At 45.6% G+C, this 26,611-nt stretch overlaps 6 protein-coding genes across 6 annotated transcripts; 2 read left to right on the top strand and 4 right to left on the bottom strand.

The window, feature by feature from the left end:
* Positions 1–5,415: 5,415 nt before the first annotated feature.
* On the top strand, positions 5,416–6,303 carry SAMD00019534_099830 (hypothetical protein; the record flags this gene model as incomplete). The annotated part of the gene is made up of 1 exon (XM_012894622.1): positions 5,416–6,303. One exon carries the CDS (start codon positions 5,416–5,418, stop codon positions 6,301–6,303), a length of 888 nt encoding a protein of 295 aa, XP_012750076.1.
* Positions 6,304–15,867: 9,564 nt separating this feature from the next.
* SAMD00019534_099820 (hypothetical protein) lies at positions 15,868–16,671 on the bottom strand (the record flags this gene model as incomplete). Its single annotated transcript, XM_012894621.1, has 1 exon — positions 15,868–16,671. One exon carries the CDS (start codon positions 16,669–16,671, stop codon positions 15,868–15,870), a length of 804 nt encoding a protein of 267 aa, XP_012750075.1.
* A 1,684-nt stretch (positions 16,672–18,355) lies between these two features.
* Positions 18,356–20,227, bottom strand: SAMD00019534_099810 (hypothetical protein; the record flags this gene model as incomplete). Its single annotated transcript, XM_012894620.1, has 1 exon — positions 18,356–20,227. One exon carries the CDS (start codon positions 20,225–20,227, stop codon positions 18,356–18,358), a length of 1,872 nt encoding a protein of 623 aa, XP_012750074.1.
* A 269-nt stretch (positions 20,228–20,496) lies between these two features.
* Positions 20,497–22,645, bottom strand: SAMD00019534_099800 (hypothetical protein; the record flags this gene model as incomplete). The annotated part of the gene is made up of 3 exons (XM_012894619.1): positions 20,497–20,542; positions 20,616–21,989; positions 22,074–22,645. The coding sequence occupies 3 exons, from the start codon at positions 22,643–22,645 to the stop codon at positions 20,497–20,499; spliced, it is 1,992 nt and encodes a 663-aa protein (XP_012750073.1).
* Positions 22,646–23,873: 1,228 nt separating this feature from the next.
* SAMD00019534_099790 (hypothetical protein) lies at positions 23,874–25,283 on the top strand (the record flags this gene model as incomplete). Its single annotated transcript, XM_012894618.1, has 1 exon — positions 23,874–25,283. A coding segment is annotated over one exon (1,410 nt), but the record flags the coding sequence as incomplete, so codon positions are not given.
* A 221-nt stretch (positions 25,284–25,504) lies between these two features.
* On the bottom strand, positions 25,505–26,611 carry SAMD00019534_099780 (hypothetical protein; the record flags this gene model as incomplete). Its single annotated transcript, XM_012894617.1, has 2 exons — positions 25,505–26,043; positions 26,125–26,611. Coding segments are annotated over 2 exons (1,026 nt in total), but the record flags the coding sequence as incomplete, so codon positions are not given.

Here is a 26,611-nt window from a genome sequence, read left to right as displayed (position 1 = left end):
GCCATCCTGATTTTGATGATCACAATCAACTAATTAAGAATTTTGTTTTATGTGTTAATCCTTCTTTATTTACGAATGGGTGGACATGTGGAGAAGGGACATGGGATCTTTTTATTACGAATAAGAGTGTTTATCCTCCTTCTGGAGAGGCTTTTTTTAACATGTTTTGCAATCACTTTAAGCTTCTTCCCGAACCAACCACTCGAAAGATGTACGCAGCCCGTTTTGAGAATTTGATTGCAAATGTTCAAAGCCAGAGTCAAAGGTGGGTAAAAAACCAGAGGACGCCTCAGCAACGAGAAATTGACTTTGATAAAAGAGGAAACCGGGACCTGGGGGCGTTATTTCAAATCCTCGTTCCTCGACCGATTGTCAATGATATCGCCTATCCATGTCGAGAATACGGGGTTCCGAAAGAGTTTGCTGAAAAGCCTATGGCAAATGTTGCTGCAGATATCGTTGAGCAGCCTCATGAGAATTATAAGACTCAAGCACGGATGATGCTGGCTAGCGTTATTCATCCAGATAATAAAATTATTTTGAACACTTTTGGGTCTCCTGAGTTTTTAAAGAGTCCTGAAGGAAAAAAATATGTTCAAGAGATTGACCTATTCTTTTTAGAAATCGTTGTAGATATGTTACGCACAGTTAAGCAAAATCCCAATTCTGACTGAGATCAACGATTTGTTTTTTTACAGCTGATTGATGAAGATCTCCAAGAGATTCTAAAGAGTTAAACAAAGAAAAGGTGAGTTTTATCTGAGATATCCAAGGGCATTTTTCAATCATAGCTTTGAAAGGAGCTATGACCTTATTACTCATCCCATTGGTTTTAAGAGTTAGAATTTGTAATTGTTTAAGCTGAGGAATAACTGCAGCAATCTCGACCATTTGGTTTTCATTTAAGCGAAGATTGGACAATTCTAGAGAGATAATATTTTTTGTCTTTAATAAAGCCATTTTAAGCTGAGAAAGCTGCTCTTCAGAAATTGCAAAGCCCCCTTGAATTTTAAGATGACTAAGAGTCCCTTCGGAAATCAAGGAACACAAGGCATCAAAGGTAGTTCCAATAGGTTTTATCCATTTTAAGGTGAGGCCTTTCTTTTGTCCCAGAATTTGCGTTAGATCTTTTTTTGATAAATCAAGGGTGGTTGGAAATGGAAAGGCTTCTCCATCAACGGTTAAGTTCAATCCAGGTAAAGAAGCTATCCACTGCAATCCAACTTTAACTGAAAGTTGACTTAGGTCTAATCGATCTCTGGACTCTGTCAGATGGCTTTGTAAGTAAATTTTTTCATTCTCTCCCAAAGAGATTGTATTTTCCTGAAAAAGCTCATCCTTAAGAACAAGAGTTGGGGAGTGAGTTTCGCTTGTCATTAAACTTTCTAGACCTACAAATCTGCATGGCATTTCAGAATCTATCATTCTCCACCTCTTTATTTAAGTTATAAGAAATCTTATCAGATTTTTTCTTAAAAAGCAAGGTAATCTCTAGGTATTTTTATCAGCTGGGGAGGGGGGCATGGATTGGGTTTATCAACGAGATCATACGATTATAGAAGGGCTTGAACTGCCCCCGGACTTTTAGTCTCTAACTCTGGAGTTGATTTTTTTTAATCTATTTGAATCAAGGAGTAATTTTTCACTAATTAAATATTTTTTATTTCTGAAATTAATCTTGATTTATAACTGAATAGTTGCTATATTTTGCTCCCAAAATAAGGGGTGTTATGTCGGTCAATACTAAAAGTTATTGGATTTCCTATATCACAACAGTCGAGCGCGAAGCTGGAAATTTTCTCAATGCTTCAGAAAACCAAGCGACAAGTGCTGCGCGGAGTCAAAAAATTTTACCAGAACATAGCCCTGTCGTAGTGAACTACACCGATCGGAGCTGGAACTGGATAGACCAGAGCGTGCGTCAGACCATCTATAACTCACCGGTCGATTCCATCTGTGGAAAAAGGAGAAAAGGAAGAGCAAAAAAGGGCGGCTAGGATTGCTGCGATCATAGGCTCAGCGATAACGATGGGCGCTTCATTCTTATTTGGATATGTATACAAACTCTCTACCCGGCAACAAGAGACAAATGAATGCACAAAACAGGCCGATCGTGTTGTGAATCGGCTCCCGATGCCAAGTCATGACTCCAACTCGATGCCTAGCATCAAGGGAGCACTTCAAGAAGTTATTCGCAATCAGACGAGGATCAATGAGATCAACACTTCCAAGGTCAACAACTATCTCTATGCGTGCGTTGGGTTATTGATCGGAGGGGGCGCTCTTGCTACTGGAGGCTTTTTCGCTGTACCAGGGCTTATCACGGTTGGGAAAGTCGCAACCATTGCCTCGACAGCTTTTGCAATGCTCAACTTAGGGTTGCACTGGAGTGATCGAGAAGATCTCCGTAAACACCATCTTTTAATCCTTGGAGATCGCGATAATAAAACGCAAGGCTGGGCCTCTTATGCACTTGCCCGCTTGGAAGGGTATTGTGAAGATATGACACCTATTGCTGAGCCCCAACCTCAGGCTCCACACGCCTATCAGCCTCTCTATCCAGATTATTATAATTTCAGCTGGATGCCCAATGCAATTTCCCCCGATGGCGCTAGCTGAGAATCGGACTCTTCAGCTTTTCCGTTGAGAGGTGAGTCTCTTCAGCTTTTTTGTGTAGAGAGCAACATCGCTTAAGTTGCCAACACAGTGGCTGAATAGAATCAGTTGACGGAGAAGCTCCATCTTTTCCCAGAGGAAGGCATTTTCAATCCACCCTTTTTTTAAGTTGATTTTACCCGTTAGGAAGTGGCCGAGAAAGGCTGAAGTTCGGGGATAGGGGGTGTCGAGAACCGTGCTAAAATGGGCCTTCCCCACTTTTTCTCCTTGGGTAGCCCAAAGGTAACACCCAAAGAGAGGGAACATGGGGGAGTTTTCCGATACGAGGTGGTCGGGAGGGTAGTGTCTAAAAGCCATCTCGGCCTCTTCCCACCTGTGGAGGGTAAGCTGGGCCCAGAGTCTCCAATAGGTGTCGTGGGCATACAAGAGGATCTCCTCCGATCGATTGAGGTTGGTGGAGAGAGGAATGAGGTAGGCTTGCAGCGTCATCGATTGGGAAGCGGCTAGCTTTCCCGCTAAGGCTATTTGAATTTCAGGGAACTCTGCAAGACGCTTATTTTCTTTCACGAGTGCGACATACCCGAGTTCTAAGAGGGCATAAAAGGCGTCTTCAATCCAAGGGCCCGTCTCGATGATTTCAAGAAGTGTATATGGCCGGTCTAAGAAAAAGGCGAGTTGAACCATCACCGCCTCTCGATGGAGAAAGGGGATGATTTCCCAATTGGCCTGCAGGCTTTCAATCAATTTCCGATGGTCGGGATTTGCAAATATCTGAGGAAGGTGACGAAGAGAGAGGAGCGCAAAGTGGTAGGCTGCAATACGGTCGCGTAGCGACGATTCGTGAAGCCGAAAAATGAGGTGTTCCACAAGCTGTGAAAAAAGAGGGTGCTCGGGGTACTTGCGGATGGCGAGCTCCATGCATTTTGCCTCTTCTTCAATCTCTCCCATCGCCTTGTAGACGAGGGACTTTCCCAAATACTCCAAGGGGGCTCCTGCAGTCCCTCTCAACTTCCCAAACTCATCGAGCGCTGCGCTGAAATATTCGCTTCGACCGCGTGGGTTTGAAATGGCCGCTTCAAGGAGGGTGATCCCAGCCCGAAAAAGGGCTTCACGCCCTTCGGTACGACCTGGAAAGGAGAAGGCAATTCGCCTGTACTCGGTCAACGCCTTGGTGTAATTTTTTTCAGCGAGAAAGCTGTCGGGAATGGCCAAACAACTGACCGTGACATTCTGACTCCCTAAGAAGAGTTTCAAACGGGAGACTTCGAGGTCGGCATCTCGGAAAAGGAGTCCTACATGTGTTCCCGCAAGAGGAGAGTGGCTGATGTAGTGACACCGGAGGGTGTTATTGATGTAGAGGCGAACATGGCTCTCCGTCTTTTCAATCCGAATTTTATGCCAGGTCTCTGGTTGTAGATAGACGTGTTTCTCTTGGAGAACTTCGATATTACAGCGGAAAACCCTGCAGCCGGGATTTTGCTCTGCCCCGATCCAAATGCAGTACCCATCCATGAGATCACTCCTCTCCTCAGCCTCTGGGACATTCAGGAGAAATCCAATCCCTTGGCTGGTGGGCTTAAGCCGGATCAACGCTTCGATCTTCGTATTCCCTGAAAAAGAGGCTTTGGAAATCATGAGATTGACCCACTCCATCACCTTCGTCGCTCGAGTGATCGCAATGTGTTTTGCAAGGAGAATATTCTCCTGAAACTCCCAATCGTCTTTCCGGTCGATTCTGAGCTCTTGAACCTCCCTCCAATCGGGTTTCCCTTCTAAAAAAGTCTCCAGATCGAGAATGAGATCGGAGACTTTTTTGTACCGGAGATCTGTAGAGGGGTGGAGCGCTTTTTTAACGATTTGATTTAAAGCATGAGGGATATCTCGATAGGGGGCTGCTTCAATAGAGTCGACCAGCTCTTCATAGGACCACATCTTTTGGAACGTCTCGATGACGCTTCTTTTGAAGGGGAGCTTGAGAGTCAAAATCTGATAGAGAATGACTCCTAGGGCGTAGAGATCTGTCTGCTCAGAAGCCGGCTCATTCCGAGCCCGTTCAGGGGCTAAATAAGCGAGTGTTCCGACGATTTTTCCAGGGCGTGTGAGTTCACTGGAGACGGGGATCTCTTCCATCACCTCTTCCTTTTGTCCCCGCTCAATGGCCAGCCCCCAATCGAGGATGAGGACCTCTCCAAATCTCCCTACGATCATATTCTCCGGTTTTAGATCTCTATGGAGAATCTCTTTCGAGTGGGCATAGGCAACGGCTTGGCAGACGTTGGTGAAAATCCGCATGAGGGCGGGGATTCCCCATTTTTGTTCGGAGACCTGAGCCTCTTTGAGGATGTGTTTGAGCGTCGAACCTTCGACATACGGCATCGTGTAGTAAATCGAATTCTTCTCTTCAGAGATCGAAAAGATCGGAATGATGGAGGGGTGATTGAGTTTGGCGGCGATATGGGCCTCTCGAAGAAATCGAGTTTGAATCGACTTGAATTTAGAGAGATCTTCGCGGATCCGCTTCAAGGCGACTTCCCTTTGGCAAGCGCGGTCTTCGACGAGGAAAACCTCTCCCATTCCCCCTTTTCCAAGACTCTTAATGATCTTGAATTTCTCAATATCCATTGCTAGGAATATACAGATTTTGCAACATAATGCAACAAGAGACCTTGTAAAGAAGAGAATATGAATAAGAAAATCGTACTGACAGGAGATCGTCCGACAGGCCCTCTCCACCTGGGCCATTTTGTCGGATCGCTCAAAAACCGGATTGAGTTTCAAGAGAGCTGCCAACAGTTTGTGATGATTGCCGATGCTCAAGCCTTGACAGACAACGCAGAAAACCCGATGAAGGTCCGCGAGAATATCTTGGAGGTTGCCCTCGACTATCTCGCCGTGGGGATCGATCCGCTCAAGACCACCATCTTCATCCAGTCGCTGATTCCGGCTCTTCCTGAACTCATGATGTACTACCTAAATCTCGTGACCTGGAACAGACTAAAGCACAACCCGACCGTCAAGCAAGAGATTCAGCAAAAAGGGTTTGGGGAGGCGATTCCCGCCGGGTTTATGGTCTACCCGATCAGCCAAGCCGCCGATATCACGGCGTTCAAGGCCGAGCTCGTCCCCGTTGGTGAAGATCAGCTACCGATGATTGAGCAGACAAATGAGATCGTCCGCCACTTCAATCGGATCTATAAAACCGACCTTCTTATCGAAGCCGAGGCGATCATCCCCAAAATGGCGCGCCTTCCGGGGACCGATGGAAAGGCAAAAATGGGAAAATCGCTGGGGAATGCGATCTTCCTCTCCGATGCCCCTGAGGTGATCGAGAAGAAGATCAAAGGGATGTATACAGATCCGACCCATCTCCGTGTCGAAGACCCCGGGAAAATCGAGGGGAACCCCGTCTTTGACTACCTCACGATTTTTGATCCCGACCAAGAGGCTGTGCAAAGCCTCAAAGACCACTACCAACGAGGCGGTCTTGGCGACTCAATCGTCAAAAAGCGGTTAAATGAGGTGATCCAGACCTTTCTCGCCCCTATCCGGACGCGCCGTCTCCAGTTTGCACAAGATAAGGGAGAGGTGTGGAATATCCTGCGGAGAGGAACGGCCCATGCCTCCTCTGTTGCAGAGCAGACACTTGCCGAAGTCCGGAAAGCAATGCACCTCGACTACTTCTCTTAACCCTTTGAAAATCAATGGTATATCTTTTTTTGGGCGTACCTCTGGCTACTAGAGTTAACCGAGCTCTCGATTCCTCAGCGTTGAGATTTGATATACGTACCTTTCATCCATAACTTGAGAAAAGTCGCTAAATCTCGATCTATCTGAGGACCTTGTGTTTTTTGGATGACACTCACAACTCTCTCTGATAGAGCCATGAAATTCTCTCTTTGCAAGATGTCACGCTTGTGAAGTTCTTGTAAGAGAGAAAAAACAAGACAAATAACCTTATCACATCGCTTGTGGTCTTTATTTTGGGGAAGCCACTCGACGATCTCTTCATAGAGCCTGTGTCCTTCGGTTTGTAACTGAGAAGGTGAGGTATCGTTTTGTTGAATTTTAAAAATAAACGCTCCTGTTCGATCCGCAATACATGGAACATCCATCTCTTTCCTCCTGATTATAAAAAGGTTACAGACCTTAACTCTTTCTATGATTAAAAGTAAAGATTCGTTTTGGCATTGCATCGCGGATAATTTAAGTATCAATTACATTTTTTTGACCTCTTTTGAAGGGTGGTGATATTTTTTCAAAAATGTAAGAGAAAAATATGATTGTTATTCATAGACTAATGTAGTTAAAAAATGTTAATTCTATAGCTATATTAAATTTATTTGCAATTTGATAAAAATATGCAAATAAATTAACATAATAATAATGAAAACACAAATAAATGCAATTAAGTCAACAGATGGTGAGTCATACAAGCAAGTTAACTCATATGTAAGAGACTCTACAATCAATAAAAGGAAACAAAGAGAAGAGACAGAAAACAGCCGTGAACGATCTCATAAAAAAACTCGACGTATTCTATCTCCTAGTAAAACAGGAAGCTTATATGATCTAAATAACCTTTCTTCTCATGTAATCGAGGAAAATACAGAAATAAAGGTCATCGCGCGCATTGCTTTCTCAGCCTTTCGCTTTATAGTCTCTTCTGCTTGGGGATGTAAAACCAGTAGGGGAGCTACAAAATATAATGGAGCCCAATCCAGCGGTGGCAAAAAACAAGCAGCTCATGCTGCTCTCTCTCCGACACTCTATGACAATCGGTTGGATAGCTTTAAGAATAAAATCAATCAACAACAATTCTCAAACCTGACAGAAGATGAGCAAGAGTATCTTAATTGTCGGTTTCTCATAACAGAAGAAGAGACCACGACTCTTTCATCAACAGATCCATTAAAGCGGCTGGCCTGTATTCAATCGATTTTTTCTAGAATCAAGCCTGAAGAGCGAAAAGGGTCTTTTATCGGAACAGAAATTGAGATGCAGAGAAATGCCACCTTTGAAAACCCAACAGCATCGAATCGAATCGATTATCATCTAGAATTTGGAATAGATAATTTAAGAAGCAAAGAAGATCGAATTGCAAATGGGTGTTATGAAAATTCAAAAACATATAAAGAGGCGCTTAATGAATTTGTACAACACTACCAAAAGCGCCTTGAAATTATTCTATCGAGACTAGAAAAAGGAAAAAATAGCCTGAATTCTTTAACTTCACATTGGGAAAATTTCATTAAAAATCATCAAGATATCACTCAGTCAAAGAAAGATATCAAAGAAGAAGAGCTGAACCGTTATATCCTATCAATGGGAAAATATACCAAAGCTTATAAAAAATATTGCAATCTTGCCAGTGGTGGAGTTCCTTGGAAAAAGAAAATTCTCACAGCTGTATCCAAGTTTCCGCCTCCCTATTTTTTAAAGACCATCTCAAAGACATTTTGCGATGAGGGCTATGAGGAGGCAAGAGATCTGATTCTACAAGCTTCATCTATTTCCTATCAAAGTCCACTAAGTCATATCAGCAATGCTAGAAATTGTTTTAAAAAGACAATGAAAGAGTGTACAAAAAGAGAGGTGGAGGCACAAATTCAATTGTCAGTACTACAGAGGGGTTTTGAAGAAATTCATCGCCTGGTAAAAATAGATCTTGGCATTGTAAAAAATAAATCTGGCAATTATGAGACCCCAAATAAACTAGAGTTAGCTAAAAAGTTAAATCTCCTTCTTAAAAAGAAACCTTCTTTAGAGGGTAATCCTTCCACTCATGAAAAGAGCTCCCCCAAGAAGAGTAGCCGTCGGCTTTCCCCTGTTGGACAGGGAAAGCTCTTCCCCTAAAGAGCTAAATTTATTTTGCCTGGTGCTTCTAAAGGCAAAGGTGCTCTCTTCAGTTCAATCCGAAGGATTCTATTCAAAGTCGAGCAGATCTCTCTATTTTATTATGCTCAAAATTGATAATTGTCAATCTTGAGCATAATGGATTGACGCAAATGAGATGCTCATCTAGCATAGTCTCTATGAGACCCTTTGTTGGTAGAGACCTCGAGTTACAAAGATTGGAAGACCTCTCAAAATCGGGTCAAACCTCTCTGGTCGTCATTAAAGGACGACGTCGTATTGGGAAAAGCCGCCTTGCAGAAGAGTTTGGAAAAGATAAGGTTTTCTTACCTTTTAGCGGACTAGCTCCCGTGAAAGGGGTCACAGCGCAAGATCAGCGAGATGCCTTTGCCCGTGAGTTAACGACTCTCTTTCACCTCCCTCCTTGTACCTTTGTCGACTGGAGCGATGCATTTGCCTATCTATCCCGAGGTCTTACCAAAAGACCGACCGTTATTCTATTGGATGAGATCTCATGGATGGGGGCAAAAGATCCAACCTTTATCTCCAAGTTAAAAGTGTGGTGGGATCTCGTCTTGCAAAACCACCCTTTGGTCACTCTGATCCTGTGTGGCTCGATCTCAACGTGGATCGACAAAAACATCATCAATAGTACGGCTTTTTTTGGTCGTGTCTCTCTCTATCTCGAGTTAACAGAGCTCTCGATTCCTCAGAGCAGGCTGCTGCTAAAACTGCGCGGGTTCACGGGATCGGATCTCGATCTCTTTAAACTCCTATGCATCACAGGAGGAGTTCCCTGGTATCTCGAGCAGATTCAGGTGCACCAAACTGCGGATGAGAATATTAAACGGCTCTGTTTTGAAAAAAATGGTCTTTTGGTTCATGAGTTTGACCGTATCTTCAACGACCTCTTCAGTTCTCGGGGAGAGGTCTATAAAAAAATCATCAAAATTCTCAGCCAAGGGATGAGGGATCGACGAGCTCTCCAAAAGGAGATGGCTTACCCTTCGAGTGGAGTCTTGACGCACCATCTGAGAGCCCTTGAAATCTGTGGATTCATCACAAAGCACCCCGACTGGGGATTGAAAACAGGAAAGGTCGGCAAATCGACCCTCTATCGCCTCTCTGATAACTACCTCCGCTTCTATACCCACTATATCGAACCGAACCTTGCAAAGATTGAAAATGGGTCGTTCTTAGAGACACCTCTTTCCAGTTTGCCCGGATGGGAGCCGATGCTCGGGTTTCAGCTTGAAAATCTTCTCCTGAAAAATAGATCTCTCATCTACAAAGCGCTCGGGGTTTCGGCCCAAGATATCGTCATGGATAATCCATATGTTCAAAAATCGTCAGACCGGAAAAAAGGGTGCCAAATCGACTATCTGGTCCAAACGAGGTCGAATACACTCTTTGTCTGTGAGGTTAAAATGCGCCGCCGTGAACTTGGGCTTGAAGTCGTCGATGCAATGGAAGCGAAAATCGCCGCTCTTGCAGTTCCAAAAGGTTTTGGGGTTTCCCCTGTCTTATTCCACTTAGGCCCTCTCTCCGATGCTCTTCTCAGCAGCCGGTATTTTTACCGTATCATTGATCTCGCCGATCTCTCCTACATTCCACAGCTCCAATGATGAAAAAACGGGCTCATCTCTCTTGAATACGTTGGTTCCGAGCCGATACCCGGAAGTTTTTGGCTTCCGGATTGTGTTCCGGGTATTCACATGAGAATCTCATAAGAAGAGTTGTTAAAGCAGAAGAGGAGAACCTCTTGGGGGGGGTTAAGGAAAATACCAAAGGGTTAGAGAAATCACTTGCAAATACAGCAGGAGATCTCATAGGAGTCAGATGTGAAATTGAGATGAGCTCAAATCAATCTACGCCTGAAAAGGATGCCTTTTCTTCAAAATCTCAATTTTCTTTAAAAGAGGTTCGTTTCTGAGTCAAATTTTCGCAGATGGTTTTCTCATAAGAACACCCTCATAGCTTTTTTAACTCCAATGTCAGTTCCTTTGACCAAAGCCCTCGGCTCTTGAATCTCAGAGCAAGTCCTATTTCTCAAGAGATATCTTGATGAATGTATTTTAATTTTGAAAATTACAGCCCCCATTTAAGTATTGATAAATAATTTTAGTTTAATCAAAGTATTCTACTAAATTTACTTAAGTAAAATAACCCTAGAGGAGTTTTCACATGGCATCATCTTCAAACTGTCAACTTGCCAGGCAACTACCAGCTCAAGAGGGGCTTAACTATTTCAAATTAAATGTTTCCACCCAAAGTTCAGCAGACACCTCGGTTTTATGTGAAGGTGTTTCCTATTCCGTAAGCCCTGTTGAAGGTAATCGAGATTGTTTTTTTTACGCTATTGATAACCCTTTGCTCACGCGTATAACGCTGATTGAGAAACTGATGGCTTCTTCTGGAGAAGAGACAACTCGGAAAGGATTTGCTTCTGAGATTCGGCAATTTCTTTATCTAGGATCTATTAAGATGCATGATGATGAAGCTGAAAAAGAGGCTTACAAGAAAATTGTTTCGAAGCCATTTCTTGATTTAGTTGAATCATTGGATAAGTCTGAAGCAGCTCGGCAGAAGCTAATTGTAAAGGCTAGGGAAGAGAAAGGGGAATCAGACACCCAAGGGAAAACACCGGAAGAGTTGATTAAGATATTGACACCTCGATCGCGTGGGAAAAAGGAGTTTAAGAACGCTCATGAGGCTGTTATGAAGTGTGATCGTGAGATCACCGAGTATTGCTCCACAGAAGAGATTTTTAAAAAATATGTCCTAGAGTACCTTGACGAGGCTAAGGGATTTATCCCTTTTTCACGTCGACTTAAAGAGGAGAAGTTTAAGACCCCCATCGACGTTATCAATTTGTTATTTAATGTGAATATTCAGATTTTTTTAAGAGATGGAACGCGGGTGACCACTGAAAAGGATAAAGGCGCCGTCACCCCTATTTTATATAATGGACTCGGTTACTTTAATAGACTGAAAGAATTACCCCCTTTTTCAGCACTACAGATCACACTTGAGTCATGTGGTGGAAAATCGCCAAAGTACTTTAAGATGGGTCACCTTCTAAAAGTGGGGTATTCAGGAACACGGTATCAGTTTTTAGTTTTGATTGACACCATGCTAGAGCTTCTATTACAGGAGGCTTGTTTCGAGGCAGGATGTGAAATGAAGGGAGCTGGTAATCTGGATGATATTGTCATTTTGTCTAAGAGTAAAGAAGGGAAGACTGAACTTAAAGGATTCCAAGTTAAGTACTTTAAACCGCTCATTGAAGCAAGCCTTTTTTTAAATTCACGCTCAGAAAATAAAAAGCAAAAAGATAGCCAAGATATCGAAGCAAGTGAAATAGAAAAAAATGCCAAAATGCACATTGGGAAATTTCTCGAAGGGTGGTTAGCCTTAAGAAGGAAAGCGGACAACAAAGGTGAAAAATCTGAATCGATAAGAAGCATTGTCTATACCAATACTTCTCTAGATTCTATCCTAAAAAAGTGCACCAAACAGCAAGAAAAATTTTCCGAACAATTTATCATTCAAGATCAAGAGGGAAAAATTGAATACAAAAAAGGAGTCAATTTTTATCAAACTCTTTTGTCTCAGGCTCGAGAGTATATAAGTGATCCTACCTTCGATGAGGGTCTATTCCAAGAATTTTTGAGATCATTCTATTTTGTTACGGAGCAAAAAGACTTAGAGCACATGATAGGATCTATTATTGACAAACTCTCCTTACTGCTTAAAAAACGGAGTAGAAGAGTTCAGAAAGATCAGCTTTTTATTAATCTCTATGCTGGGATTGAAGAGTGGTTTACCAACCCTCGTAAGAATATGCAGGTGCTTTTACTAACAGAGACTGTTTTAAATGAATTCATAGAGAAAACTACAATTCACATTCAGGATACAGTAGAGTTACAAGGGGGAACAAAAGCTGCCTTGGGTCGGATTAATCATAGATCTGGTGAGAAAACTCTAGAGAGGAATGAGGAGAATCAAGAGCTTTCTACTGCTATGAATCAAGAGGGTCTTCTTTTCGTTGCTGGAGAAAAGGGGATAGGGAAATCCGCACTTGTTAAAAGTTGCCTTCAATCACGTAAATCAATGGATTATCTTTTCTTTTCCACGGAAGAATTGATTAAAAACAACGAATTGACGACGAAGGTTTTACGAGTTTTGAAGCAAGAAAAAACAATACAGGTCGTTGTTCTAGATGCAGCCGAGGTTCTTCTCTCTCAACCTCTTCATAAAGCACAGGCTTTTATCAAGAGGTTTTTGAGAGAAAATCTCTCCGTTGTCATGACTCTAACTTCTCAGGCAGCAAAAGATCTAGCAATCGATTCTCAGCAAAAAACAATTGAGGTTAAGCCTCTCTCTAAGGGGCTTGTGCTTGACACATTTCCTAATCTACGATTTTACGAGTCGATCACTGCTTTCATGGATCTGATTTGCATTCCATTCTATCTGAATATTGCGTCTCAACTGCAACAAGACGAGTTGAAGCAGATTATAACATTAGAAAAGACGGTTTTAGAGGCGACTTTAATCAAGCGGTTTGTCAAGGGATTTGACAAAAAACAAGCCAAGATGAACATTGAGGGGTGGATGAAGCTAGCAGCCTACCATGCGAGCTTAAAAGAGACAGCCTCTTTAAAGTTCAAGGTCGAGCCGTTAAAAAACCATGGAATCGTTGTTCAAAATGGGACAGAGTGGGATTTTAGTCATGATCTTTTCTTTGAATACGGATTGATTGAGTTTTGGACCAGACAAAAAATCGTTAAAGAAGTAGAGGGACCTCTTGTCTTTTGGGAAGGATTATCTGCTTTTCTACAATTTAGTAACGCTATTCCTGTCTTAGCCAAGTGGTTTTTACTGGGAGGTAGAGAGTTAAAGGTCGAACTTACTTCAAAAGCAGAAGCTCTCTCCAACAACCCGGTCTTTAGATCTCTCATTGCCATGGCCATTGTCTTACCGGACATCCCATTATTAACTCAACTTGTTCGAACTCGGGGTCAGACTGTTATTTCAAGTCAGATGGATAAACCGGTAATAGTCTCGATGGTTGCCAATACTCAATTGACAGAATCAAGTAATACCGGTTCACCTCTAGCATCTTCACTGAGTCTTACATCACTACGCGAGCTTTTTCAAAATCGTGATCTGGTTCTATTCCCGGATGCGACGAAGGATCCGATCCTTGTTTCAATTGTAACTGATAGTCCAGAAGCTTTGAAGGTACTTCTTTCTGCAAGTTTCCAAAAAGAGAAAATTCAAGAGGTAGAAAGAGGTGATGAGTCTCCAAAAGCCTCTTTAAATTTAGATGATTTAACAACCTTTTGTCAAAATCCAAGCAAATATTGGTCAGGTGATTTTGAAGAAGCACCAGATAACAATGACTACTATCTCCACAAGGCCGTTTCTCTAGAACGGATTGATTGTTTAAAGGTGCTTTTAGAGCATGGAAGAAGTATTTATGAGAAGAACAATGCTGAAGAGACCCTTTTGCATACAGCTGTTTTAAAAAAGAGGAAAGAGTCAGTTAGATTCCTTTTAGAAAAAAGAGCTGATCTAGAGGCTGTAGATAAGGGGGGAGAGACTCCTTTACATAATGCAGCCTATAGCGGCAATTGTGAAATTGCCAAGATACTCCTAGATCATCAAGCTAATCCAAATCAATTCAGCTGTCGTGGAATAACTCCTTTACATATTGCGATTGCACGCTTAGATCTCACGATGGTTAACCTATTTTTAGAACATCGAGGCGATTTGTCACTCCGGTTATTTAATTCTGAAGAGTTGACAATTGCTGATTTGCTAAAGAAAAATTACGACAATGAGGAGATGGAAGAGTTTGTTATACAATTGATCAGGATCCTCAAATTTGGGAAAAAGGAAAAGTTTGAAGGAATTGTAGACAGTCTGATGCCATTGATAAAACACCGGGCTCAAATCGCAGAAGATCGATCGGATTTTAATTACTACGATTCAGAGACTAAATTAGATTATGCCCTCAGTAGCCCCGATTGTTTGAAGATATATGAGATGACGGAGACGATTTTACAAGACCCTAAAAATATTGAAAAGGTCCTAAATTCGAATCAATTTTGTGATATAAAACAGCATTTTGTTAAAATATGGATGCAGGACTGCGACGATGCTCAATTTAAAAACTTGAAGACCTATGCAGTCGAGTACGACGATTGGGAGGTTCTAAACATGTTGGATCCTTTTTCTAAGGAACGCATTCCATGGGAGATCTTAGAGAGTGCTGAAGGGGTTGCACTCGAATGAAGGAGATAGGTAGACCAGAATACAACCTCCATTTTTTGATAACTCGATTGCGAGTGCTTTTGCTGCAGTTCTATGGCCGATCCTCAAAATCACATTTGGCATAACTCACTCGTTATCTCTGGGGTTTTAATTATTGATAAATAATTTTAGTTTAATCAAAATGCTTGCTAAATTTATTTGACAAAAACAGCTCTCAAGGAGTCTCTCTGTGGCAGTGTTTTCAGGTTCTCAACTTGCCTGGCGCTTACAAATGCAAGAGCATCTTCTTTGGTCTAACTCGAATGGTTCTACCCCAAGCCCAGAAAACACCCCGGTTTTGTGTGAAGGGTTTACGTATTACGTCAGACCTATCCATAATGACCCTGATTGCTTTTTTCAGGCCGTTAATCACCCTTTGCTCACGCGTGTAAATTTGGTGAATCGACTGATGGCTTCCGCTGAACAACAAGAGGTTCGCAGATGGTTTGCACCTGAGATTCGGCAATTTCTCTATCTAGGGCCTGTTGCAATTCATCACAATGAAGAGGGGAGAAAGGCTTACCAGAAAATCATCTCAAAACCATTTTTTGATTTAGCCGCATCATTGGGGCAGTCAGAAGCAAGGTTGCAGGTTTTAATTGAAAAGATCAGGAGAAAGTATGGAGAAGAGGCAACTCGAGGGAAAAAGCCGGAAGAGTTAAGTCTGTTATTGAAAAAACAGTCGGCTAAAAAGGAGTTCAAGAAAGCTTATGGGGCTGTCGTCAAGTGTGATCATCAGCTCTTTCTCTATTGCTCTACGGAAGAGATTTTTAAGAAGTATGTCATCGAGTACTTAAGCCAAGCTCAAGGATCTATCCCTTTTACGCGCCGAGTTGAGGAGGAAGAGTCGAAAACACCGATCGATGTGATCAGCTCTTTATTTGAGATAAATCTCCAGGTTTTTTTAGAGGATGGAACTCAGCTAACCACAAAGAGAGGAGATGAGTTCACCCCCATTTTATGCAATGGAGTTGACCATTTCGATAGACTGGAAGATTTTCCCGACTTTTCACCCTCTTCTTTCATTGGAGATGGCTGGCAGAGTCAATGGTAGGAGAGGAGTTGCTTACCTCGAGGAACCTATTCTGGAGGAGAGCTTGAGAGAATTGCTGGAGAGGTTGCGCTCGAACGGAGGAGAAGGGAGGCGGCAAGGGCTAAGATCACCAGGGGAATTGCGGCGATCCAGGTGAGGCCTGTTTGAGCGACGAGATAGGTGGCCAGAAGCGGGATGGGGGCGCCGAAGAGTTGGGAGCCCAGCGTCGATCCTAGACTTCCAAGGAGGAACCGGTTGTGAGAGGGGAGTTGATCGAGCTTCCAGGCGTGGTAAGGGGCGGCAAGAGCGGCTCCGAGAGTGACGAAGATGAGCCGGATGAGCGCGGCATGGCCCCAAGAGATGCCGTGAGGAGCGTGGTCAAAGGTCGCAAAGAGGGGAAGGGCGAGCACGGCGGTTGCAAGTGTTGCAAAGAGCATGAGCTTTTCCTTCCGCATCGACTTGCAAAGAGCCCCAAATCCGAGGAGGAGGAGGAAGTCGATCCAGAGAAGATGGGTGTTGAACCGGAGGGCATCGGAAGGGGTTAGGGCAGAGATCCGAGGGAGATGGCCGTTGAGGAAAACGGTGACCAGGTAGTAGTTGGCGTACGAAAATCCCGAGATCACGGCGATGCGGGAGAGGAGCCGTCTCTCTTGCCAAATGACCCTCCATGAGAAGGGGGTTGGGACAAATTCAGGAGACTCTTTCGCTGTCTTCCGAAAAATGACCCCAATAACACCGCCAAGAGCTCCGAGCCAAAAGAGGAGTCGCCAGTGGGTCTCTCCGAGCTGACTGGCGAGAAGCGAGGCCAAAAAAATCCCAATGATGCCTGAAGCGTCGTAGAGCGAACTCATCCACGACCTCTTTTCTACAGGTGTCTGCTCTAAGAGATAGAGGGCGGCCCCTTTCTCTTCTCCCGCGGAAAAAAAACCTTGAAAGAGGCGACAGATGGCTAAAAAAATCCAGGCGTGAGGAATCAGAGGAAGAGACCCTATTGTCAGAGTCGAGATCGACATCCCGATGAGGCTGGCCGTCAGGGCCGGTTTTCGGCCCCATCTATCTCCAACCCATCCCCAAAAACAGGCACCGAGGGGTTTGATGAGGTATTTTAAGGGGATCAAGGCAAAGGTCAGAAGGAGTGCATCGAGGCCGGTTTTTTCGGGGAACAGGAGGGGGGCTAAAAAGGGGGCAATCCATCCAAAGAGGGACGACTCGTAGTGGTGGAAGATATTCCCTACAAGGGCGCCTATTTTTGACATAACACGACTTTCATCACTGAAGTTTTAAAGAGGTCTCTACTGTGGATTTTTATTGAAGTATTTATATTTTTCTTAGCTCAAACTTAGGTATTAGCTTCTTCAAGAAGATCTGTTATTTGTTCCAATTTTTTATCTTTAGCCCAATCTAAGGCCGTTTTGCCATTGATATCTTTGATGGAGATGAACCTTTTTTCCTCTTCTGGTGGACAAGAGTTCAATAGTATTTTCACAACCTCTTCAAACTCTCCTTGCACACCGAAATGGAGTGGTGTTTGATTCTGCTCTTTTGGATCCATGGGGGTGGAAATTTGTTCAACCGTCATCTTTTCACAGAGAATCGCACATAGATGAGCGTACCCTTTCCCTGCAGCCCAATGCAATGCAGTTTGGCCATAGAAATCTACTATTCCAACTAATTGAGTTACCGCAGGAGAATTCAATAAAATGTTCGCAACTTCTGGATGGTTTCCTTGTACAGCAAAATGGAGCGCTGTTTGACGCTGCTTTTCTGGCTCCATGAGAGTGCAAATTTGTTCAACTGTCATCTTTTCACAAAGAGTAGCGCATATCTCGTTATACCCTTTCCATGCGGCAACGTGGAGGGGTGTCTGGCCGTAGCGATCTTGTAAACCTAGCAACTCTGTCGTTTCACTCATTTTCAATAGTTGATCCACGACTTCCTGGTCGTTCTTCTGGACAGCAACGTGGAGCGGTGTTTCCCCATCGATATCTTGAATTTTCACCAATTGTGCAGCAGATGGGGTATTCATAAGGGATTGGATAGCTTTTTGACATCCTGAACGAGCTGCAAAGTGCAAGGTGGTTTCTCGGCTTGTTTTTGTTTGATAGCAGATACCCTCTGAATCCATTTTTTTCAAAAGCGCATCACAAAGCTCTTCATGATTGGAAAGAACCGCCCAGTGTAAGGCTGTTTGTCCATGGTTATCCGGCTCTTCAATCGTTGCTTTGTCGATGCTTGCGGTTAAAATGTCTTGGTACTTTTCTTCACGTATCATCGCTTTCAAATCTTCTGAAGAGGATATCTCATTTTGTCTTACAGGAATGAGATACAACCCTCTCTCTGTCTCGAGTATTTTGAATGCGTTGTGAATGAACATTTTTGTCATCCCCCTTTTGCTCTACGTTATTTTTTTATTTTAATTAACGCGTGACTTTGAGCTTTCCCTCACTATTGGAATTCTTGACGGCGACGATTTTACCAAGGGGGAGATTTATTGAACATTCATCCTTTATGGGTGCATGCCGACAAATAGAGCTGTTAGGCTAGATACCGACCTGTGATGGAGCTCGGATTTTTCATGAGCTCTTCGGGGGTTCCTTGTGCAATCAGGTAGCCTCCTTCGGTTCCGGCTTTGGGGCCTAGATCGAAGACGTAGTCAGCGCACCGGATGACATCGAGGTTGTGTTCGATGATCACAAGGGTGTTCCCTTTGGCGGTGAGGTGGTCGAAGATTTTCACCAGCTTGACGATGTCATCGGCGTGGAGTCCGACTGTCGGCTCATCGAAGAGGTAGAGGGTTTTTCCCGACGACCGTTTGGAGAGTTCGCGCGAGAGCCGAATCCGCTGTTGCTCTCCTCCAGAGAGGGAGGCGATCTCTTGGCCGAGTTGCAGATAGTCGAGTCCTACGGCCTTCAAAGTGTCGAGGATCTGGACGATTTTGGGGAAGGCATCGAGGAACAGACGGGCCTCTTTGACGGTCATCTGGAGAATCTGCCCGAGGTTTTTCCCTTTAAACTGGATCGAGAGGCTGAGTGGATTTAGGCGAAGTCCCTGACACGCCTCACAGCTGATTTTAACGGGGGGCAAAAATTGGAGCTGAATCGATTTTGTCCCAAGGCCATAACAGGAGGGGCATGCTCCTCGTCGATGGTTCGAGCTGAAGTGTTTCGGTTGAAGCCCTTTGATCGTCGCTGCCGGAATCGAGGCGAAGAGGTCGCGAAGGGGGGAGAGGAGCTCGACATAGGTAGAGACGTCGGAGCGGCTCGTTTGCCCAAGGGGGTTTTGGTTGAGGAAGATCAGCTTATTAAAGGGGGTCTTTTCGAGGTTTTTCTCGACGTAAGGCTTGAGGAGGTCGTGGAGAAATGTCGATTTTCCGCTTCCTGAAACCCCTGTGATGCAGGTGAAGAGCCCGACTGGAATCCCGATATCGAAGTTCTTTAGGTTGTGGAGGCGACACTCGTTGAGGGTAAAGAAGGTTTTCGGTTTCCGCCGTGTTGCAGGGATGGGGACTTGGAGGCGGCCTGTGAGGTACCCTCCTGTGAGGGAGTTCGGGTTTGCGAGGATCTCGGGGAGTGTCCCTTCGGCGATGATTTGACCTCCATCGCGACCTGCATGGGGTCCAAAGTCGAAGATGTAGTCGGCGATCTTGATCGTCATCGGGTCGTGTTCAACGAGGAGCAGTGTATTCCCCATATCGCGGAGTTGCAATAGGGCTTGGTTGAGGAGTTCATTGTCTTGAGGGTGGAGCCCAATGGTCGGCTCGTCTAAGACGTAGAGACAGCCTGTGAGACCACTTCCCAGCTGCCTGCTGAGGCGGATCCGCTGTGTCTCACCACCGCTTAAAGTAGGAGCGCTCCGGTCGAGGGAGAGGTAGCCAAGGCCGAGGGCTTTGAGAAAATGGAGTCGATGGTGGAGCTGTCTATGCGTCTCTTCCAAGAAGGGAGGGGGAGTTAGCCGATCGATGAAGGCGAGTGCCATCTCAATGGGGAGGTTGCAAAACTCTGCGATCGAATGGTTGTCGATTTTGACATGGCGTGCCAGCGGATTGAGGCGTGAACCTTGGCAGGAGAGGCAGGTGGCCTCTGTTAAGAATGGGGAGAAGTAGTCCCGGAAATCGGACCGTATCTTAGCGGCCTTGCCAAGAACCGCATTGAGCCCGAGCCACTCAAAATTCTCAAGCCGCATCGGCCCTTGTAAAAACAGCTTCATCTGCTCCGAGGAGAGGTATTTTAAAGGTTGGTACGGCGGGATGTCGTATTTCTCTAAGAGGTCTTCCACCAGGGTTGTGGCTTCACTGGTCTCGAGCTCTTGCCAGAGGGAGTGTAAGAGGGTAATGGGAGACATGGCGAGCTGCTCGGGATTCAGCTCGACCCCGTACTGAAACCCAAGTCCTAAACAGTCGGGGCACATCCCTTGTTCGGTATTGAAGGAGAAGGTGTGGGGTGTGATCGACGGGTACGATTTTCCCGTTGTCGGGTCGGCAAAGGCGAGGTTGAAAAAGAGGTCTTTCCCCTCGGCATCGACCACAAGGCTCCCTTGTTTAGAGGCGTATTCGATCGCCTCTAAGAGGCGTTGACGACTCTCTGGAGAGACAATGCACCGATCGATCACCAAAAAGAGGCTATTTTTTCTATTGGGGTCGTACGGAATCTCTTCATCGAGCTCGTAATAGGTGTTATTCAGCCGAATGCGGAGATACCCTTGCCGTTTGAGATCGTCAAAGCTCTCTTTTTTGATGGGAGAGAGGATATGGAGTTTGGTTTTGAGGGGGAGTTGTAAAAGCTGATCGACGACGTACTCTTTGCTGATCGTCTCAAGTTTAGCACCCGTCTCTGGAGCATGGGCGACGCCAAGATAGGCGTAGAAGATGCGGAGGAAATCGTACGTCTCGGTCATCGTACCGATGGTGCTCCGGGGGTTCCCCGCGTGACTTTTTTGCTCGATGGCGATTGCAGGGGAGAGGCCGTCGATGTGTTCGACTTTCGGCTTTTCCATCTGTTTGATGAACTGCCGTGCAAAAGGGGACATCGACTCGACATAACGGCGTTGCCCTTCAGCGTAGATGGTCTCAAAAGCAAAGGAGCTCTTTCCAGAGCCGGAAGGGCCTGTGCAAAGGGAGATTTTTCCACGGGGGATTTTTGCATAGACCCCTTTGAGATTATTCTGCTCGGCTTTTTCGACCACGATGTGGTCGAGGGGATGGACTTCGGTTTTTTTGGGAGAGGTGGTGAACTCTTCTTTGAGAGCCCATGCCGTTGCTGTCTTCCCTTTTCGAATGGTTTCAGGTGGACCCTCTGCGATGAGCTTTCCACCGCCAGAGCCTCCTTCAGGGCCGAGCTCGATGATCCAGTCGGTTGTTTTGACGAGATCCATGTTGTGTTCGATGACGACAACGGTGTTCCCCCGAGAGACGAGCGATTGTAAAATCTCCACCAATTTTCCAATGTCGTGGAAATGGAGCCCTGTCGTCGGTTCATCCAAGATATAGATGGTTTTTCCTGTCGAAGGACGTGCGAGTTCTTTAGCCAGTTTAATCCGTTGAGCCTCTCCACCGGACAAGGTCGGGGAGGCTTGTCCCAGTCGAAGATAGTCGAGCCCGACATGCATCAGGGTTTCGAGTTTTGTTTTAATGTGCGGGAGGGTTGAGAAAAATTCGACGGCCTGGGAAATCGGCATCTCGAGGACGTCGTGAATGGTCTTCCCTTTGTAGAGAATCGAGAGGGTTTTCTCATCGAACCGTTTCCCTTCACAGTGGGAGCAGATCACCCACTCGTCTTCGAGAAAATCCATATCGATTTTCACCATGCCCATCCCACCGCAGTGGGGGCAAGACCCCTCTTTCACATTGAAGCTAAATCTTCCCGGTTTATAGCCTGAGGCGATACTCTCTGGGAGCTGACTGTAGAGGTCTCGGATATCGTCGAAAAGTTTGATGTAGGTAGCGGGGTTTGAGCGGGGGGTCCGACCAATGGGAGTCTGGTCGATTGCAATCACCTTATCGACATGGTCGATTCCTTCGATTTTTTGATGTTTTCCAACAGGCAACTTGGATTTGAGGAGCGCATTCGAAAGAGCTGGATAGAGAATATCGGAGATCAGAGACGACTTTCCAGAGCCTGAAACCCCTGTGACGGCGATGAAAAGGCCAAGAGGGATGGTGACGTCGACCTTTCTGAGGTTGTGGTGGGTCGCTTTTTTGATGACAACGGCGCGGTCTGTTGGAGGACGCCGTTTTTTGGGGGTGGGAATTTTATACCTTCCAGAGAGATATCCTCCCGTGATCGAAGCTTCGCAAGAGAGGAGTCCTTGGACAGGTCCCGCATAGACGACCTCTCCCCCCTTTTCCCCAGCAAGGGGCCCGATATCGACCACGGTATCGGCCGCAAAAACGGTCTCGGCATCGTGCTCAACGACAATGACCGTATTCCCTTTATCGCGCAGTGTTTTAAGGGTGAGGAGGAGTTTACTGTTGTCGATCGGATGGAGTCCAATCGACGGTTCATCGAGGACGTAGGTCGTATTCACCAGTCCCGATCCAATTTGGGAAGCGAGGCGAACCCGTTGGGCCTCTCCACCGGATAAGGTAGGAGATGTCCGTTCGAGGGTTAAGTAGCCCAGACCTACACCCAGGAGAAACCGAAGTCTTTCGGAGATCTCTTTGAGAAGCTCTTCGGTGATCTGAGTGCGGCTGCTCTTATTGAAAAACAGAGTGGCTTCTGCAATGGAGAGTGCAGAGACTTCTGCGATGGTCTTCCCTTCGAATTTAGCGGCTGATGGATACGGTTTTAAGCGGCTTCCGTGGCAGCTGGGGCAAACCGACTCTTCCATGAGGGGGTGCATCTTTTCTCGGTACTTTTCGCTTGAGGCTGCCGCATACCGATCGAGTGCTTCGGTAATGACACCCCGCCATTGAACGTATTCGATCCAGCGAGATTTTTTAAGGGGATGGACAAAGGTCATCCGTATCGACTTCTCTTTGAAGCCGTACAGGAAAACCTCTTTCCCTTTTGCAGGTAGATCTCTCCAGGGGGTATTGATGTCGAATTTGTAGAGGTGGGCGAGATTTTTGTAGATATTGCCGTACCGGACCGTTGTGACAGAGGAGGCAACCGAGCAGCAATCCTGCGCAATACTTAAAGAAGGGTCGATCACGAGATCGAGATTAAAGGTGCGTGAAAGACCGAGTCCTTGACATGTGGGACACATTCCAAGAGGGTGGTTAAAAGAGAAGTCGTAAGGCTCAAGTGGAGGATAGGATAGGCCCGACTTAAAGGCATAAGCGTGTTGCGAAAAGAGGATCTCTTCCTTGGTGTTGACATCGAAAACCGACATGAGCCCTTTGCCAAACTCAAGTGCCGCTGTGACGGCTTCCTGGACCCTGATGTCGTCGGGAAGAGAGAGTCTATCGATGACGACATCGATATCGTGCGGCTTCTGTTTGTCGACGCGGATCGCATCGGAGATTTCGACGATCTCCCCATCGAGCCGGATCCTCATAAAACCACGCCGTAAAAGCTCCGCGAAGTCGTCTTTAAACTCCCCCTTTTTTGCCTTTACATAAGGGCTTAAAATCAAAAGAGCCGTTTTGGGAGGGAGTCTCTGGATCGTTTCGACGATCTGTTTCAAGCTCTGCGGTGCCACAACCTCTCCACTGACAGGACAGTGAGGGGTAGCTCCTCTGGCATAGAGGACTCTTAAAAAGTCGTAGAGACCCGTCATGGTTCCAACCGTGGAGCGGGGGCTACGGCCTGCCGTTTTTTGTTCGATGGCGATCGTAGGGGAGATTCCTGAGATGAGCTCGGCATCGGGTTTTGGAAAGTCTCCTAGGTGTCTTCTAGCGTAGGCGGAGAGCGATTCGACATACCGTCGTTGTCCTTCGGTGTAGATTGTATCGAAAGCCAGAGACGATTTACCCGATCCCGAGACCCCTGTAAAGACGATAAATTGGTTCGGATCGAGCTCTAAATTGATCTCTTTGAGGTTGTGAACTTTGACTTTCTTCAGAATAATTTTCATAACTTGCAAATGGTGGTTGGAACGATTATATTCCAAACACATGATACGTACAAAAATAATCTGCACGATGGGGCCCGCAGTCTCATCTTACGACAAGATTTTAGAGCTGATCGATGCGGGGATGAATGTCGCTCGGATTAATTTCAGCCACGGAACCCACGAAGAACACCTTCGTGTTATACAAAATTTAAAAAAAGCAAGGGCTGCTAAAAATGTGCCTCTTGCAATCATGGCCGATACGAAGGGGCCAGAGATTAGGTTGGGGTCTATTAAGAATGAGTCGATTCGGCTCACCTCTGGTCAGAGAATTCTACTCTCTAAAAAACAGGTAGAAGGAGATGAGACAGCCGTCTCTTTGACACCCCCTGAAGTCGTCGATGCAATTGAGGTGGGGATGAAGCTGCTCTTTGATGACGGCTATATCGTTGCCAAAGCAGTCGAGAAGAAGGAAGAAGGGGTCGTCATCGAGATCCAAAATGCCGATCTGCTCAAGAGTCATAAGAGTGTGAGTATTCCCAAGGCCCATATCGACCTTCCCGCAATGACAGAGCAAGATCTTGTAGATTTGGCTTTTGTCTGTAAAAACGACCTCGATTTGATCGCCGCCTCCTTTGTTCGGTCTGCCGACCACATTCTAGAGATTAAACACTACCTCGAATCCCAAGAGAAACCAGATATTCTCGTCATTGCGAAAATTGAGAACAGTTTAGGGGTGAACAATTTCGATGCAATTTTACAAGTTGCAGATGGCATTATGGTGGCTCGTGGAGATTTGGGTATTGAGCTCCCACTCGAAGAGGTGCCACGACTCCAAAAGATGATGATCCGGAAATGTTGCGAAGCTTCAAAGCCGGTTGTGACCGCGACGCAGATGTTGGAGTCGATGATTAAACACCCTCGCCCAACCCGTGCAGAGGTCTCCGATGTGGCCAATGCGATCTACGACAGCTCATCCGCCGTCATGCTCAGTGGGGAGACGGCCGTTGGAAGCTATCCCGTCGAAGCGGTGAAAATGATGAAGAGGATTGTGCAGACAGCTGAGAACGACTTCTCTTTTCGGGAGTTTTTCAGCCACCAAAATTGGGGATCGGATAACGTCTCTAAATCGGTATCAAGAGCCTCTGTTCAGACCGCCTATACCGCCGATGCCAAAGCGATCTTTACCGTAACCACCAGCGGATCGACTGCTTGTCTTATCTCTCGGTTCCGGCCGCAAATGCCGATCTTTGCCCTCACCCCCCACGAAACCGTCTACCATCAGATGGCCTTTTTATGGGGTGTCATTCCATTGAAGACAAACCCTCTGAAAAATGTCCAAGAGGCGATTACCCTCGGTGCAGATTACGGGAAAAGAGCCGCCATGCTTCAGTCGGGTGACATCATTGTCGTCACGACAGGGTCTCCCTTCTTGATCAAAGGGACCACCAATACGATGATTGTCGAGACGATCGATTAGCCCTAAACCTTTAGGGCTACACTGGTTCAACGGGTTTTCCAGAAAATCTCCTAGGAGTCGCCTGACTCGCTGCCAACTCTAGAGCCGTGGATTTGGCGGTAATCTCTGCAATTTTTAGCTGCTATGACCTATGAGCCTTTTCATTCCATCAACAAGATCATTCTCTGGATTGATCTCCAGATTTTGGAGAGTCTGGTCAGAAGAGCAACCTAGGTAGATCGTTTGCTTAAAGCAGTTAAGCGGTGATAAGCCAGGGGACCATTGGGATCGAGCTTGATGGATTTCCGATAGAGAGCTTGCCTTGTCATCAATCTCCCGTTGAGCAGAGAAATGGGTGTTTGATCTGAAAGAGTATTGGCTAACTGGTAGTAGGCCTCAGCAAAATGTGAATTAAAATCAATAGCCATCAGGTAGAGATCCTGCTTTGTCATCAGTGTTTCATCGAGTAGAAGGATGGCCGCTGTACCTGAAAGAGTATTGGCTAAGCGGTAGTAAGCCGCAGCAAAACCTGGATTAAAATGAATAGCTCTCAGGTAGAGAKCCTGCTTTGTCATCGGTGTTCCGTTGAGCAGAGAGATAGGTGCTGTACCTGAAAGAGTATTGGYTAAGTTGTGGTAAGCGTRGGCATTRTTTGGATCGAGATCGATAGCTTTTAGGTAGAGAGCCTGTCTTGTCATCGGTGTTCCATTGAGMAGAGAGATGGGAGTTTGACCTGAAAGARTGGTAGCYAAGTTGTRGTAAGCRRGGGCATTRTTTGGATYGAGATCGATGGCTTTTAGGTAGAGAGCCTGCTCTGTCATCGAAGTTCCGTTGAGCAGAGAGATGGGTGCTGCACCTGAAAGAGTGGTGGCTAAGTTGTGGTAAGCGKGGGCATTGTTTGGATCGAGATCRATRGMTTTTAGRTAGAGMGCCTGCTTTGTCATCGGTGTTCCGTTGAGCAGAGAGATAGGTGCTGTACCTGAAAGAGTATTGGCTAAGCTGTAGTAAGCTTGGGCATYATTTGGACYGAGATCAATGGCTTTTAGGTAGAGAGCCTGCTYTGTCATCGGTGTTCCATTGAGCAGAGAGATGGGAGTTTGACCTGAAAGAGTGGTRGCTAAGTTGTGGTAAGCGKGGGCATTGTTTGGATCGAGATCGATRGCTTTTAGGTAGAGAGCCTGYTTTGTCATCGAAGTTCCGTTRAGCAGAGAGATGGGTGCTGCACCTGAAAGAGTGGTGGCTAAGTTGTGGTAAGCGTRGGCATTRTTTGGATCGAGATCGATAGATTTTAGGTAGAGAGCCTGCTYTGTCATCGGTGTTCCRTKAGCAGAGAGATGGGTGCT

This window comes from Acytostelium subglobosum (genome assembly GCF_000787575.1).
Source record: "Acytostelium subglobosum LB1 DNA, scaffold: scaffold25, whole genome shotgun sequence".
Taxonomy (NCBI): Eukaryota; Evosea; class Eumycetozoa; order Acytosteliales; family Acytosteliaceae; genus Acytostelium; species Acytostelium subglobosum.
Note: the sequence above shows the minus strand (reverse complement) of the source record. Positions and strands in the feature narration are given on the sequence as shown.